This window comes from Podarcis tiliguerta, assembly GCF_965153285.1.
Source record: "Podarcis tiliguerta genome assembly, chromosome: 9".
NCBI lineage: Eukaryota > Metazoa > Chordata > Lepidosauria > Squamata > Lacertidae > Podarcis > Podarcis tiliguerta.
Genome location: NC_139542.1, coordinates 42,229,754 through 42,246,626, shown reverse-complemented (window position 1 = coordinate 42,246,626; position 16,873 = coordinate 42,229,754). Strand labels below are relative to the sequence as shown.

General features: G+C 42.2%; 1 protein-coding gene across 1 annotated transcript; it reads left to right on the top strand.

Annotated features, from left to right (window-relative positions):
• Positions 1–1,370: 1,370 nt before the first annotated feature.
• NAF1 (nuclear assembly factor 1 ribonucleoprotein) lies at positions 1,371–16,634 on the top strand (the record flags this gene model as incomplete). Its single annotated transcript, XM_083457749.1, is given in 9 exon segments — positions 1,371–1,386; positions 1,389–2,079; positions 4,533–4,674; positions 6,105–6,201; positions 10,597–10,679; positions 11,730–11,890; positions 13,639–13,690; positions 14,614–14,716; positions 15,215–16,634. Coding segments are annotated over 9 exon segments (1,791 nt in total). The 3' UTR covers positions 15,661–16,634.
• Positions 16,635–16,873: the final 239 nt, after the last annotated feature.

The window sequence follows — 16,873 nt, the reverse complement described above, 5'->3', positions numbered from 1 at the left end:
TACATACGCTTCAGGTTACAGACTCCGCTAACCCAGAAATAGTACTTCAGGTTAAGAACTTTGCTTCAGGATGAGAACAGAAATTGTGTGGCGGTGGCGCGGCAGCAGCAGGAGGCCCCATTAGCTAAAGTGGTGCTTCAGGTTAAGAACAGTTTCAGGTTAAGAACGGATCTCCGGAACAAATTAAGTACTTAACCCGAGGTACCACTGTATTAGGAACTTCAATGGGCAGAAATGCAGCTTAGATGTATGAATGCCAATAAATATAAATTTATAATCAAAAAATCAAAATGTCAGGCAAGATAATAAAGCAAGAACTGGGGGAATTTTTTTCAGACTGAGGGCTACATTGCTATCTGGACAATGGTGGGTGGGGCAAGAGGGGAAAGTGGGTAAAGGAACAAATGTAAATTCTACCTTTGTATAGCAGGCTAGTTTCTACAGACACATGCACACACAGACACCCTTCTATCTAGGCAAGCAAGAGACAATATCCGAGTTCAAGCACATATTCCAGCCATGCAACAGCACTCAAGGAGAGTGTGAAACAAAGCCAGTGTGGTCACACTCTCACACACCCAGCCAGGGGGTGTGGCCAGAGAGAATCCTGATTCACACAGAGGGTGGATAGCTCATACCTTAAAGCAGAGCTTGACAAACTGTGTGTCATGAAGTGTTGGTGTGTTGGCTGCACTGTGTAGATGTGCTGCATGAACTCTCCCCATGCTCCTCCTGGGGCTGGAAAAGTGTTCGTTTAACCTCTGGTTTGCCAGTAAAGCTGTATTACTGTGTCGCGAAATGATGCATGTCTAAAAAGTGTGTCACCAACATGAAAAGTTTGGAAAGCTCTGCTGTAAAGCATGGGACTCATAACCTCAATGTCATGGGTTCGAGCCCCATGCTGGACAAAAAAAAATCCTGCATTGCAGGGGGTTGGAGTAGATGACCCTTGTGATCCCTTTCCAACTCTACTATTCTATGTGGCTGATGGTGAAGCCACGGACTCGGGTGTGCCTTCTAGGCTGAACCCTCCTGAGAGAAGTCAAAAGGTTGCACAGACGTTTCAGCTGGTCTAAGAAAAGTTTCGCCTTCACTACCACCACCACAAAGATGGCACACTACTTTGTGACATTTTGTTGGCCTGATGAAGGTTTTTCAGTCGTTTTCTTATGGGGCTCTAGGGCAATTTTACTATTCCTGGGTTAGCTCAGTCGGTAGAGCATGAGACTCAGGATTGTTTGCTGAAGCCCCACGTTGGGCGAACGATTGAAGCGGGCTGGACTTCAACGCTACCATAATTCTAACTGCTCGCCTGTTACGTATTTAGGCAAAAGGCGCCTGCGCACACACTGGAGTCCCCAGGTCCCCGCATGCGCGAAGCTCTTCCTCCCATGCGGAGAACGAACGAGGCCGGAAGCAGCGTATCCGGCTCGCGCGCGCCGCAGCTCCCGCCGTTGTTGCCAGGGCAGCTGTGCGTAATTACGCGCGGAAAGAAGGCGCGCAGATGGACGAGCTCCCGGCTTCGCGGGACTCCGGCCTCGCGGGCTGCCGAGTGACGCAGCGGCTGCAGCAGCTGAGCGTGGCTGGCGGTGCCGAGGGGAGCTCGGCCGGGACCTGCCCGCTGGCCCTTGCCGTGAAGGAGGGAGAGAAGGGAGCCACGGAGGCCTCCGACCCTCATGGAGGCGGCGTGGAAGGAGGAGCCCCGCAGCCCGGGCCCTGTCCCGGCCTGCTGCAGCCGTCCGGCGCGGCGGAAGAAGAGCCGCCTCCGCTGGGAGATGGCTCGTCGTCGTCCTCCATCGGCGGCCCGCGGCTCAGTTTCAACGCCGGAGAAGGAGGCGAGCCGGGCGGGGGACCTCGCCGCGCCCCCGATGCACCCGCTGCACCGGCAGACGAGACGCCCCTCCCCGGCGAGAGAAGGGAGGAGAAGCCGCCGCCGCCGGATTTGAGAAGCCTTCCGGATTTTAACGGCGACCTCCAAGATGTAGGGATGGGTGTCGCGGAGGAATCGAGGCCGGCGCCGCTAGGGATCGAGCAGGACTCGTCGGCGATAGAAGGCGGCGGCTCCTCGAATTCCGACAGGTGGGTAGTTCCGCAAAGCATGGCAGGAAATCCGCCCGGCCGGAGTCTTGCATTTTCGAACTTCCCGGGGAAGTAGGAGAGGAAAGCGGGTATTTGTACTGCTCGGCTTGCCACCTAGCTGCGCGTCACCTTTTAATGGCCGCGAGACTGGAGAAAAGCACTTGGGGAAAGTTAGACGCTGGAAAAGGACCTTGCCTGGCTGTGCTTCGGCAGTGATGGGTTGCCGGTTGTGTAGCAGGAAAAAAGTCGCGTGCTGCTCTATAGAGTCTGTTTTATTTTGTGCTACCTTCCACTTTTGGTTGGTACCACCTTTATAAAAAGCACGAGATTTTTCTTCCTTAACATATTTTAAAACTGATGTCTGTCCTTACATATTCTAGGGCAGTATGCAGTAGGAGTGATGTAAGTTAATATTAAAACAAATCTAAACGGAGTTCGAAGTAGTTAAAAATGATGGAGCAGACTAACAACACTTGAAAATGCCAAATATTTTAACTAGCTCTTGCAGTAAACTTGTTTATGTACAGACATATTGATAAGAACATAGTCTGCTGGATCAGGCCAGTGGCCTGTATAGCCTAGCATTCCTTATCACGGTTGCCTATGGGAAGCCTAGGAAACTGCTAGTTAAGTGATAAGTAACAGAACCAAATGTATGCATATATATTGGGCCTATTTTTCAATGCTACACCAGTGTGGTTTAGTGGTTACAGTGTCTGACCAGGACATTGGAGACCAAAGCCCACTTGGCCCATTAAGCTCACTGGGCGGCCTTGGCCTATCCACTTCCTCTCAGGCTAACCTGCTTCACACTGTTCTTGTGTGAAGCGGTACCTCCTCATTAAATGAGGAGGGGGCAAACCATGTACACCACCTTGAGCTCCTTGGAGAAAAAGGTCTTCTAAAAATCCAGTAAATAAGTAAAGGTCCAGTCGTGGCTGACTCGGGGGTTGCGGTGCTCATCTCGCTTTATTGGCCGAGGGAGCCGGCGTTTGCCCCGCAGACAGCTTCCAGGTCATGTGGCCAGCATGACTAAGCTGCTTCTGGCGAATCAGAGCAGCACATGGAAACGCTGTTTACCTTCCCGCTGGAGCAGTACCTATTTATCTACTTGCACTTTGACATGCTTTCGAACTGCTCGGTTGGCAGGAGCAGGGACCCAAAAATGGGAGCTCACCCTGTTGCGGGGATTTGAACCGCCAACCTTCTGATCAGCAAGTCCTAGGCTCTGTGGTTTAACCCACAGTGCCACCCACGTCTCCATAAATAAGTAAATAAATAAGTAAATTCAGATTGTAGGTCCCTGAATGCTTGAACAGACCTAGTCTTGTCATGACCAGAGGTATGTGTGCTGTTAAAAAGTTGAATATTAATATACTGCAAAAGCTAAATTCTATCGGCGTATTAGTGATGAGAATTAACAATACTTGGATTTTGTTTGTTTGTTTAGCACAATACTCCCAAGTAAGAAAGTGGCACTAAGGGCTTGCAAAGCATTGTAGTTCTGGCACTGGGAATACTGGGTCTCTGCCAACCTGCTGACTATGGAAATTTTGTGCAGGCATCAACAAGCCGGTGAAATACATCCTTGCTGCCCTGAAAGTTAGAAATGTATTGTTGCAGGCCATGCAAAATCGCTGCTGAGCTGTTCACAGGGTTCCAGGGGTCTTGGTCCTCAACCAGGGCCTATGCTTCTTGGGAGAATTGAAGACAACAGTGAAGGCTGTCATTGCTTTAAGAAATATGATTTATTCACATGTTTACACTTGAGTTTAGATTCAGGTAGAAATTGCAAAATATCTTTTGGAGGACCAGCATAGTTCTCAGCTCAACTGTATTATGCTTTTGAACTTTTTAAATGTCAGTGGGGAAGAACATTGGTACTGGCCAGAGTCCGAATAAATTGTGGGCTCTCTAAGAGCCTTTTGCTTGGAGAGGCTCAGCAAACAATTGTTTAGTCCCTTTCCAGTCCTGCCCCCTTTCCTGCTCCCTCCTCTGTAGCTCTGTAGAGCCCCCCTAAAGCTCAGATTTGCATCTCATTCATGCCTTGATGGCAGGCTACCAAGTGAACCAGAGTTTAGACTTCTGCGAAATTTTGTGATCATAACAGCACTTACCAATCCAGAATTGTGTCCAGTGGTGGTTCTCATGTGACAGGAAGGATTCCATTGCTTCCTTCCCAAAATGTTCTCCAGAGGGTTGGGGAATCCTTCAGACCATGTTTTTGTTTTTTTTGGGGGGGGGGAGCGGGGTTCCAAGCAAGAGAGGGAAATCACTGGATTTCCCCTATTCTGCTGAGTGAAGCCTTACCATAAGTTGAGTGACATGGATGCAGCCCATAGGCTTCTTTTGCTATTATATGAACAACAATTTCTTCTTTTAAGATTTTTCTGTAAATAGAATGTGGCAGGAGATATGCTGAAGAATAAAAATAAAATTTAACTTTCGTGCAGTGATACAGACAGTTCATCTACAGACAGTTCATCTTCTGTCTCCTCTTCTTCCTGTCTTCCAATGCTGTCTGAAGATGATGATCAGCAGTCTAAGACTGAAAGTAACTCTTGCCCTAATAAAAAGAAGGGCGAATTAAGTGAAGTAAGTATGTTGATTTATACACTATCCTCATATACCTATAGTTGGACGGTTTATCTGAGAATCTTATCTGTAGCGCTTTTATAGGGCAGAATTAGATGTTGTTATAGAAAGTGCTCAGAGCAAAGGGGCCCTCCTCCTTTGTCTGTTAAAGCATTGCAAGGGATGCTTTGGAGTCCCACTTTATCATCTTTCCCTATCACTTGTTTTTTTGGTCCAAACTTAAAGTTAGCAAGTGCCAAAACAAGTGGATTGTTTATTATTGTATATATTTGAACAATTTATAAACTGCATGGCTGCAATAGTTGCTAAGCAGTTTTCTAAGATACAATACCTCCAAAATTAAAACTGTAAAATCAAGAAAACAAGTTAATAATAATAAGTATTGTTTTGTTAATGTTTGTCTTTCTCTTCATGTACAGTGTCTGTTTTTGCTCCTCTTTTTTTAAAAAAAACCCTCAACACAGCAACTATAAACTTCAGTAAAACTTCAGTAAAAATGACTGCAGTAGGCACTCATTAGGGAGAAGGCTCTTGGTGGATATGGTCTGTACCTCTGAGCCATGGGGAACACTTAACAGTGACTCCTGGAAATCTCAGTGATAGGGCAGGGATATAAGGAATTAGGCTGCCCTTGAATACTGGGCCCCAATGGTAAATTATTACAAAACCTTGAACCTGGCCCAGTACTGTTTGGGCAGCCACTGCAGACTTTTGAGGTTTTGTACCAGCAATAGTCTGTCCCCATCAACAGTCCAACTAAAGCTTTTTGCATCAGCTGGAGCCTGTAGACCAAGGTCCAAGATGTGCTGTGATTACTGTCTCCATCTCCACCCCCAGCCCAAGAGTCAAGAGAAGCAAATAAGAGGCTGCTTGCTTCTTTTTAGGCACCCATGCCTAGTTAATGAGAGCTCAAGAGGCGTGAAGACACTGGGCATGCACATCCTTTGTCACTTTTGGTGATTTGTAGGGAAGATAGCCAGAGGAGTTCCCGTTGTACTGTGCTTGCCTTTCCTTGGGCACCGTGCATCCAAACATGCAGAGTTTGCTAAAATTAGATGTTTTGACCAAAGGAAGCTCCAGGGAGGCTCACTTAGCATCTTCATTACATATCTTCAGGTGCCAGTTGAAAACATTCCTCCCCTCCCAGGCCTTTGGCTGCTTAAACAATCTATGGTCTTTTAAAGGGGGAGCATTGTTTTGTTTGCTATTATGTTATGTGTTTTTGTGTTTTTATACGTAAACTCCCCTGTGATCCTTGGATGGAGGGTGGTATATAAATTTAATGAATAATAACAAGGTTAACTAATTGTGGATTTTAGGACTGCAGTTATAAATTGACCCTCGGCCAGACAGCTACAAAGAGATTATCTAGGGTGGGCAGCAGTAGGATTAATATTTTATTATGAAAGTAAATTCTTAAAATTATCCAGCAGGAGCCACTTCCCGTTGAAGATTTTACCATAATTCTGCCTGAATCGGTTGAACTTATGCCTTTTGGAAAAGTTTCCAGCATCATTGAGCACCTAGGTAAGCGAAATGTTTCTGTGTGTGCATGCTTTTTCAATAATTGTTCTCCTTTATAGTTCATAGTGTATTGAGAAGCTTAATGTTTTGACAGAGGGGTTCCTTTTGGAGGAAAGGCAGGATATAAGAATAAGTTATAATATGATACCATATTCCTAAGTGTGTAGATGCCAAGTGTATAGTATAGTTTAGTGTCAAGGGATAGTCAGAACCTCTAGAATGTGTACTTTTTGTTTCACCTCCTGGCTTCATGCACATCTACCCCAAACCTATATTTCATTCATTTCGTGCATGCAGCTGTGCATCCTGCCCCGCTCTCTCTCAGGCTACCATCAAAATGCAACTTCTTCTTATGCTTCCTTTGTCCCTCCAAAATGTGTAGTAGTTCTCTTCTGCCTTACACCTCTCATCTCTGTGACTATTATTGCATCACATAGAACTAAAACCTAAAGGTAAAGGGACCCCTGACCATTAGGTCCAGTCGTGGCTGACTCTGGGGTTGCGGCTCTCATTTCGCTTTATTGGCCAAGGGAGCCGGCGTACAGCTTCTGGGTCATGTGGCCAGCATGATTAAGCCGCTTCTGGCGAACCAGAGCAGCACACAGAAACGTTTACCTTCCCGCCAGAGCGGTACCTATTTATCCACTTGCACTTTGACGTGCTTTCGAACTGCTAGGTTGGCAGGAGCTGGGACCGAACAACGGGAGCTCACCCCGTCGCGGGGATTCGAACCACCGACCTCCTGATTGGCAAGTCCTTGGCTCTGGTTTAACCCACACCTCGCCAAATTCTCATTTTGACTCTTTTGCCGCCCCTTCTTCCTCACTAGGCTCTCTCCTTGTTTCAGCAGGGTGCCCTTGCCAATAAGATAATTTTGTCTTGAGAATTCCTAACTTTTCTTCTAGTTGTCAATGCTAAAACATGTGTTATGTGGAAGGTTGTCTGGGGGCACAAATTGAGCCACTTGGACAGCGATAGACTGCAGTGCAGTGAGACTAAAGGCTGAAGAAGAAAAAGCTTTGTAGAATGTGTATCACAGAAAGCAATGACAATATGTGAAAGTAAATAGAAAATAAGCTTTGGGAAAGGTAGTGGGTTTTGTTCTTGGTGTTCAGTTAGTAGTGATATTTTAGTATTGGAAGTTTCTTAATAGCGCCACAAACACTGCAGTGTCAAAGATTCCATTGGCAAAGGATAATTCTGAGGTATAGTCCACATAGTGATTCAGTTCCATATTGGTGGCAATATTTTTCATACTTTTGTGGGCATTTGTTTACTCTTCATTAAGTTGAAGGTGGTAATTCTGGAATTGCAGCTAAAGTTGGAGAGGAAGAGAAGAGGGACACACTATAGTACCACAGAGCTAGCTGCAAAAATCTGTATCTTTAGGCAGGACGCTGTATATATTAAATTGTATTATACAAATTAAAAATCTACTTATTCCAGTTAAACCTAGAGGCAAGTAAGATTGTCCATGCCAGAGAAGGCTGCATGAGTCTAGCAATGCTGTTCCAAAAACTCCTGGGTTTATACCATAAAATTAAAATACGGAGAAAGCAAAGCTATTGGCATGCATGTGAGGTAAATGGTTTCTTTTTTTAAGAAAAAAATGTTTCTGTACTGTTCTTCCTGTGGGAGCCAACAGCGATGAACAACATAGAGAATACAATAATCAAAACCATCTTAAAAGCATTAAAAATGCATCTGAAACCAAAATAATGTACAAAAACATTAATTGAAAACATGTTGTTGCCATGCTTGTTTTGAAGCCGCATGGTATGAATGAACTGCCATAATTGGGGGGGGGGGGGGAGTATTTTTGCTGTTCAAGAAGGAAAAGTGTATTGAGCGTAATATTCTTGTCTAGATTTTGACTCATGTTGCGGCTCTTCCTTCTGGTTCCCCTTAGCGTTACCCCTCTTTTTGTGCTTGAAATGGTACGGGCCAGACACTAGCATGCTGCATTTCTCCTAAGATTGCGAATCTGTAAGTGAACCCCATTGAACAGAGTGGGACATGAGACTGAAAAAATATGCACAGGCTTTCACTGCAAATCTTACCTTTCTAAAAGCAAATAAGATAGGTAACGGATTTAAAGTGACAGGGTCTTTCAAGCACATTTTCTACACAGAACATGAATCATAGTCTGTCAAATGCAAGCGATTTAAATCAAGCCTAAAATTGTGCTGATAGCTGTGTAATCCTGATTGTATGAAAACACGCATGCAGAAATATAGTGTGACTAGAATCTTATTGGATGCTCAAGCCATTGTGATTAAGTCACTAAAATATGCATTTTAAGGTGACGTATTTCTTTTTGAGTTAAAATCTACTCAGTAGTTCCATCTGTTCAAAACATGGGTCATTGTACTTGGGTTTGTCCAACCTTTTTTTTTCTTCCTGGGAGTACATTTGAAATTTCGGGAGTGCTGTGGCTGCTGCACCTCAGTCCCCTCCCTCCCTGATTATTTTTACACAAGGTCCTCTGGAAACCATTGTCACAGTGATAAACTGCAAAGCTGTAAATCACAGATCAGCAGCACCAAAGCACAAAAATATTGATGAAAGGCACAGATCCTTATGGATCTGAACCGTTTCAAGATGGGATGCCAATAGATTACAGAACACATATATGGACAGATACTTTGATAATGTGAACAAGTGGGGAAATGCCTTGCAACTCATTACAGTAAGTTACAGGTTTTGATTTACAGCTTCAGGCCTTTAAAGAAAAGTTTATATGTGGTACAATATATTTTCACACCTGATGAGGTGAGAAGAGAGAGACCAAAGCCATTAACTGACACTTGCAAGATCACTGTTGCTACTATTCAACTAAGTTTTATTTAGAGTAGACCTATTTGAGTTAATGAGCATGACTAAGTTGGGTCCTTTAATTTCTGTTGATCTGCACCCTGTGTAGTCTGGTGTTAGCCAGAACACGTCACAAGAGTGCACTTTTTTATTTTTCTATTGCTTCACCTTTATAGCCCTAGTAGGGATCAAGCTGTCACTGCTGCATTAATTGTACTCTGGAGTTTTTTTGTGAAGGAGTGATGAGTGTGAATATTTAATTGATCATTATACTGTCTCAGAATGGATGACTTCCTTGCCAGGAAATGAGTTTCCGTTAATAAGTGTTGCAGAAGCATTTTCTTGTTTCTGCAGCAATGAATATTAGATTTTTGCAGGATAATTGGGAGTAATTTACATTTTTATTAAATGATATCAAATCACCTGCCTTCTTTGTAGTTTTCTTCTTTAGAAATTGACACTCTTTTACATAGTTTCATGCACTTTTGATGTTAAACGTGAAATCTGCTTGTCAGAAAGTATATAATAGGAAAGGTAAAAGTTTATCCACAATATCCACAATTCATTACATTGCTATTAGTTCTACAGCAAAGTGTCACAGTGCTGTTCTTGAAGTTATTGATCTCTGCGTCTTTTAATTATACCGTCCCAGTGAATATCAAGCTTAATGGAGAGGTGTAGCATTCTGATAGTTCTAGCAGAAGTTGATAGATGTCTAATTTCCATCTGTAGAAACAATAGAGCTTTCTGATTTGTAGCAATAAGCAATTGTAAACAGTGAGCTTGTGAGTACTGAGAATGCTACTCTGGCTTATAACAAGCTCATCACGTGAATACCTTCAAATGGGGTACTGCTTTCCCAGTGCACATGCTGGTTTCACATGATGCATGGCTCAAACTTTATTCATCAGTGCATCTATAGATTAATATTGTAGTTTAAAGTACCGTATATACTCGAGTATAAGCTGAGTTTTTCAGCAATTTTTTTTTATGCTGAAAAAGCCTCCCTCAGCTTATACTCGAGTGAGGCGGGCGGCAGCAGAGGGACAAGCGGCGAGAAAGGAGCACTTTCTCGCCGCTCGTCCCTCCGCCACTGCCTGCCTCTCGCAAGGGCAGTCACAGGGGCCGAGGTTGGAAGAGGCTCTGCGCTGTGCCTCTCCCAACTGGGCTCCTATGCCTGCTCTTGTGAGCGGCAGATGTGGTGGCGGAGGGACAGGCAGCCTGAAAGGAGCCCTTTCGGGCTGCTTGTTATTCCTCCTCTTTCACCGCTGTCGGCAGTGGCAGAGGAGGAAGGAGCAGCCTGAAAGCAGCCCTTTGGGGCTGCTTGTTCTTCCTCCTCCCCTGCCGCCGCTGCCAGGTTTGTGGTGTGGTGAACCGGCTTATACTCGAGTCAATAAGTTTCCCCAGTTGTTTGGCCTAAAATTAGGTGCCTCTGCTTATATTTGGGTCGGCTTATACTCGAGTATATATGGTAGTTCCTCAAACTTGGGTTATGAAGGTAGAAGCAGGGTAATGAGATTTAAACTAATGCTGTTTAACCTTCTTTTGGAAAAGGTTGTCAGCTTTATAATATTTTCTTTTTAGTAATAATAGAGTCACAGAAAGGGCTACCTCCAGTCAATGAAGATACGGTGCTATTTAAAGAAGATCGGCATTCAATGGGAAAGGTGAGCAAATTGCACATGACTTGTACTGTATATATTATTTTTTAAAGCAGGAATGGGGAACCTCAGGCCTGGGGGCTCAATGCAACTCTCCATCTGGACCTTGGGATTCTCCCCAGACTCCATCACTTGGGCCTCCCCACCCCTGGCCTGCCGAAGGCTACCCACAAGGGAACGTGGCCCTCAGACTCAAAAGGCTTCCCCATCACTAATCTAAAGCCTTTTGGCTTTTTGCATTCTGCTCATTATGTGTTTTTACATATTTTTTATTCACGTCTAATGAATTTCTGAGGAAATACATTTTTTAAAGTAAAGAACAACTAAAGAGGTAGAAATACTTTGCCAGTATAAAGGCACTATCAAGCTACCTTACATAGGCAGTAACCTTGAAGATACTTAACTGTACTTTCAAACAGATGATTTTGAAAAAAATGACTCACCATGTTGCATAGGTTCAGCTAGTGATAAAATATCGATTGAAAGCCTCTTCCTTTGTTTTAGATTGCATGTTGCAGGGCCTATTTCTCTCTTGTGTTGCACTTATTTGCATACATTCAAATGAACTTGGCTTTTCTGTTTGAGAATTCAAATAAACATGCCTAAAATCAATGGGGCCCGGAGGAGAATTCTTACAGGGTTGTGTTCTGCAGTATTGTCCATCTTACTTTAAGACTGCCATTAGCAGAACAGGACAGAAGCAATTTTCAATGATTTCCTCTCCCTTCTTAAGCCCCTGCACCCTTCCTAAATCACCCAACCATTTGAAGGGGGGGGGGGGAGGAATAATTGAAAACTGCTTCCTTCCTTGTTTGTCTGACAGAAGCCTTATGAGCAGCTGAGTAATGCTACATTGTTTGATACAACATAGTATTTTATATTGGGTGCTTCAGTTCCCCAAGCTGTGACGTGTTTTGGATTGCTACTATATCATTAGCCCAAGTCAGTATGGCTGTGCTGACTGGGGCTGATGAAAGTTAGTCCAAAACATGTGGAGGGCACCAGGTTGGTGAATGCTAAATTATAGAATGTCTAATGTTGGTTTTTGTCTTGCAGGTCTTTGAGGTATTTGGTCCTGTGTCACATCCCTTTTATGTGCTACAGTTTAACAGTCCTGAGCGTATAGAATCCAAAGGTATTAAAATGCACGAGGCTGTATATTTTGCTCCATCCGTTGAAAGCTTCACCCAGTATATATTTCCAGAAAAAATAAAACAGTAAGTAATGTAAATGTGTGCATCTTGAAAGTCTTGCTAAATAGATTTAGAACTCATCTCCTTGATGATGCATTCCGAAATGCTTAGACAATACCTTTGCCAGCCATTAGTGTCCATATACTTACAATTCCTGATATATGAATATGAGACTTATATGCAGATGTTCTGTTTAAAAGACGTAAGTATCCTCTGAGGTCCTTACTTTGGTTCTCCTGAAGATTTCCTCATTTTGAGCTATAAATTTGGTATGGAAATACACAACTCATATTGCCCAGAAGGCTTTTTAATTCTAGATTTAATGTAGCCTTCAAATGATCCAAAACCTATCCTTGAGCATAATTAGCCTCTTGGATTTAGGATTCCTGATTGAAAATCGTAATGATTTTGAACAGAAGTTAAAATCATGTGCTATATATCCTCTCCCAGAAGGGTGTGTTTGGGATAGAGGAAGCATCTATCCTGAGCTTCTTCAAACGTTGCTCTGTTGATAACCCCTGTTCCTTATTCAAAATGTTCATCAGATCAGGTGGAAATGGGTTTGTTCCTTATTTGTGGCAACAGGCTATTCTCTAAACTGAAGGCCTCATTAAGTAAATGCAGCATGCATGCACCCAGAAGTCCTGTTTTTTTATCTGTCTTAACCTTTTATCTGTGGAGGAAGCATGGATGAATCACTGCAAGTATTGAGAAGCTCATATGGGGCATCTATATCTCCATTCTGCTTTCCCTCTCCTGAGTAACTTGCATGTTAGACAGAAGGGGGAGGGTAAGGCTCTGAGCCATGATGAAATCATCTGCTGCAGCTGCTATGCTGGGGCTTGGACTGGATCAGGCCCTGTCAGTTTCAGTTAAAATCTGTTTCTGTTTAGAGAGTGGTATTAGGGCTCACTGACAGTCCTATTTCAGTACTGAAGATAGGAACTTGGAGCTGAATGAACTGTGACTTGCCCAAGGCCACTTAGTAAATTTGTCACAGAGGTAAGATTTGAACTGTTGCTTTCTGGCTCATGCTGCTGGCAAATATGGTACACAATTGAATTGAAGTGGGCAATTTGAAAAATTGCCACTGGTTTTCCGGCAGGGTGGATTTGATTTAAATCACTAGTCAGTAAGACTTGGTTTAAATTATTATTTTTTTACAGAAAGATACATTCTTGCTGGTATGATCTTAATATTTACAAACAGATGAAGATTTCATTTTTGTAATAATAAATTTTCAGGGTAGTTTTTACAGTTATATCAAAAATTACAGATTTGGTTATACTATTAGAAATACATTGACAGATAATTATTAAATTATTGTGAGGTTTAATAAGTTTTTTTTTAAAAAATCATTTATTTTTATCCACCCTGTTTTCCGGCTTTTCCTCTCACCCATGACAAGAGAACTCTCAAAGGACAAATGTTGTCTTAGGAATCACAGTTCTTGCAAGCTTTTAATTAAATCTGACGTTCCCAGACTGGAATCAATACTGCATGTGTACTATAATGTTCCATGTATTTCTTTGGCATGTGTGGTTTTGCACAAAAGATGAATTAGACATTATAACATGCAGGTGAGTTTTCCTATGTGAAATTGATATCCATAGTGGAAGCTGTTTTGAGTGTTCAAATTTTGAATGGCTGAGGCTGCAGGTAGCATTTGAGTTGGGGTTTTTTTATTCTTTCCTCCTGCTTGAGGGTAACAGTAACTCATGTATAGAGATAATGCCCAGCATATAAATCTTTCACTTTGTCTCATCTTGCAGAGAGAGAGGATCTGATGCATCATGGAAAAATGATGAAGAACCACCACCCGAGGCAAGTACATCCTTTTGTGTACAAATTTTATACCTTAATGTCTGTAAGTGGTTACTACTTAAAGAGCAGTATTCTTGCGGGATATTATATGCATAGAAAAATCACTTAAGCAGTGTCTGTCGTTCAACGGAATATGAATTTCCCTGAGAGCATCTTAACATTTAATTGTCTGAACAACAACGAGACATAGCGCTGCATATATCTTGTCTGCATCTTCATTAGCTCTTTATGAGAATCAGTGTGAGTTCTTTAGCTCCACGTATCAGTAGTCTGAAAGCTGGATTTTCAAAGTAGTTTGTCAATCTTTAAAAGCTTTTAGTTCATCCTCAGAAAGAGGATAAATTGACTTGGATCCTAAACTGCTTTTTCAGCGACTTAATGAAGGAGTAATTTTCAATCATTGCCCCCTCCACCTATAGCTCCCCACATATCCTATAATATTCTCAAGGATCAAGCTGGGGGAACTCCCAATGGCAGATTTTTCATTAAGTTTGTGAAAGGCAGGTTAGAACCCCATGGTCCGTAACATGTCATGAAGATCATGCTGTTTTAATTTCGTATTTCTGCAGTGAAATTGATTCTTGGTCCAGTTCCAGATTGCTTCTCCTTTAGTGTAAATAGTAAATTTAGGAAAGATACAAAACTAGTTGTATCATTTTGTACTTTGAATCCTATGTAAATAATCCTTTCCTATATTTTTCACTACTACTACTACAAATTTATTATATTTACCCCGCCCATCTGCCTGGGTTTCTCCAGCCACTACTACTATACTCCAGTGGTAGTAAAGGTGCTCCTAGTGTATTCCAGAATGTCATATTTATGAATGAGCATCAAATAACCTGTTATTGCCTGCTGATAGCCAGTAAAAAGAACCAAATGGTATATTCTGCTCAGTTTCTTATGTAAATATTTTGATCTAGGCTTTAGATTATAGTGATGATGAGAAAGAGAGAGCAGCTAAACAGCAGAAGAAATCTCAGAATCTAAGAAGAAAGAAGTGCCGACCACAACCAGAGGATTCCAGTAAGTAGGTGCTATTACGGAATTTTAATGTTGGGCCTCAAACCAAATTAAAGTATAAAAGCTCAAAATCCCACTTTCTTAGATGGATTACTGTATGAATATAGCATAATTGTAAATTTTAGTCCTTGCGTGTGAGAACCTTTCAGTGTCAATATTGCCTTTATCCTGAACAGATTAACAGTGTGGGGTTGCAGGGGGAAATTATCATTTATTCTGCTACGGAAGCTGGAAATGTTTATTGAATTTTTATCACACCCTTCTACCCAAATGAATCCACGGTGTCAGCAGACATTCATTGGTTCGTTGCAATTTGTATGCTGCCTTTCTCGCAAGGTAACCAAGGCAGTTTACAAATTTAAAGGACTGAAACAAATGGAAACACATTTAAACTTGGCCCGGGGTGGGAAGGGGACAGTCCGTGTTCCCCATGATACCACATTCGCAGGCTAACCCTGAATTACCAAAATACCACAATTGCTTTTTCATTTCTTTCTGCAGATGGGAACGGAGCTCATTATCAGCCCAGAAGACAATATCCTTCAGATTATTCACATGGATATTTTGGGAGAGAACCCAATCCTACCTTTGCCAGGAGTCGATTTCCTCATTCATCTGCTTCCCCACGTTCCTTCAGGCAGTATGGGACATCTCCACAGCATTACTCTAACTTCACAGAACTTCCAAAGCCTTCAGCTTATTGCCAGCAGCAGAGGCAGGAGAACCTGAGGAGACATCAATATTCTTTTCCTCCCCCAACATTTGAAACTGTTAACAACGAGGCAAATTTTCCACCTCCTCCCCCTTCTGTACCATGGGGGTGGCCTCATGAGTGTAGTCAGAATGCATATGACCCATTGTTCTCACTGCTGTCTCTGCCACCACCACCACCACCTCCAATACCACCTCCACCTGCTGGTCCTCCCCACAATGCTCATCTTCCTTAAAGTGGTTCTTCTGTCATTCAGGGACCTGGAGAATCTATAATTGTGCACCTGATGCTTTGTATATTCTTACCTCCCATGTGGAGAGAATGATTTTCAAATTATGTACAAAAATATAAACTTTGATGTTCTTGTATGGAATCAAAAATATAAACCATGTTATATTTTTTGTTTGTTTTTAGAACTGACAAAAGAATAGGGGAATAGTGGTTTAAATTTTATAGAGCATACCTACGTCTAATGGAAATACTAAAACACGACTATATTTTTATCTTGAGTTTGTACAATCCAAGTTCCTAGAATTTTTTTTATAAAGCTGTACATTATTTTTATAGTAGCTGTCCTAAACTAAGGTATGTATTTGTCGATGCAATAAAAGAAGATTGTGTTTGCGGGGTATATATATGGATTAAAAAACTTATCCAAGAAATACGTTTAAATTATGAATTATATGCTGAATGTATGGCAAAACATACCCCATGCCAACAAATGCCAATTCCTAAAATAAAAATGTGTTGTCCAACCAAGACCCATCGAGTTTAGTGGGCACGTGCTTAACTCTCTCCTTTTAAATTTGAGGTTTTAACCATGCTTTATTTAGTAATCAGACAGGGGTATGAAATGGTGAAATTGGCTTGTTGACCATTTTGGTGGTAATTAAAAGTTTAGGTGATTAGGATACCACCTTTATGGCTGGTTGACCTAAGAAGTTACAGTACAAGTAGCCTGAATTAGCTTCCGTACTGCATCATGAAAAAACGTAGCCGTAGGAAGTAGTAGTCTTACTGTTTGAGGTCATTGAAGAAAGTCTTGTGTTCAGATTAAGACTGCTAATAGTTTCACTTCAGCTTCCACATCTGATACTACGTGTCATTTTTGTGGCTTAAGTGCCTTGATGTGATGGATCAATGGAGAAACTAACCACTAGATCTGACTAGGCTTTCTGTTTTGTGTGAAATAAATAGACTTTGTTCAAATTATGGTGTTGAATAAAATTATTTATGGTGTCTGAAGTATGTCTATAGGTTTTGGTCCTAAACTGAACAAAGTTCATAAGTGAATCAAGCCAGGTTATATATATATATATTTGCCAGTCCACTTTAGGCTGCATGCTCAAATTTCTTCTCATTTCTTTTTTCAGCATCACTGTGCCTGCATTAGATGAAACTTTCTATATGGTCTAGAGCTAGACTTTAATTACTTTCCCCTTCACTTT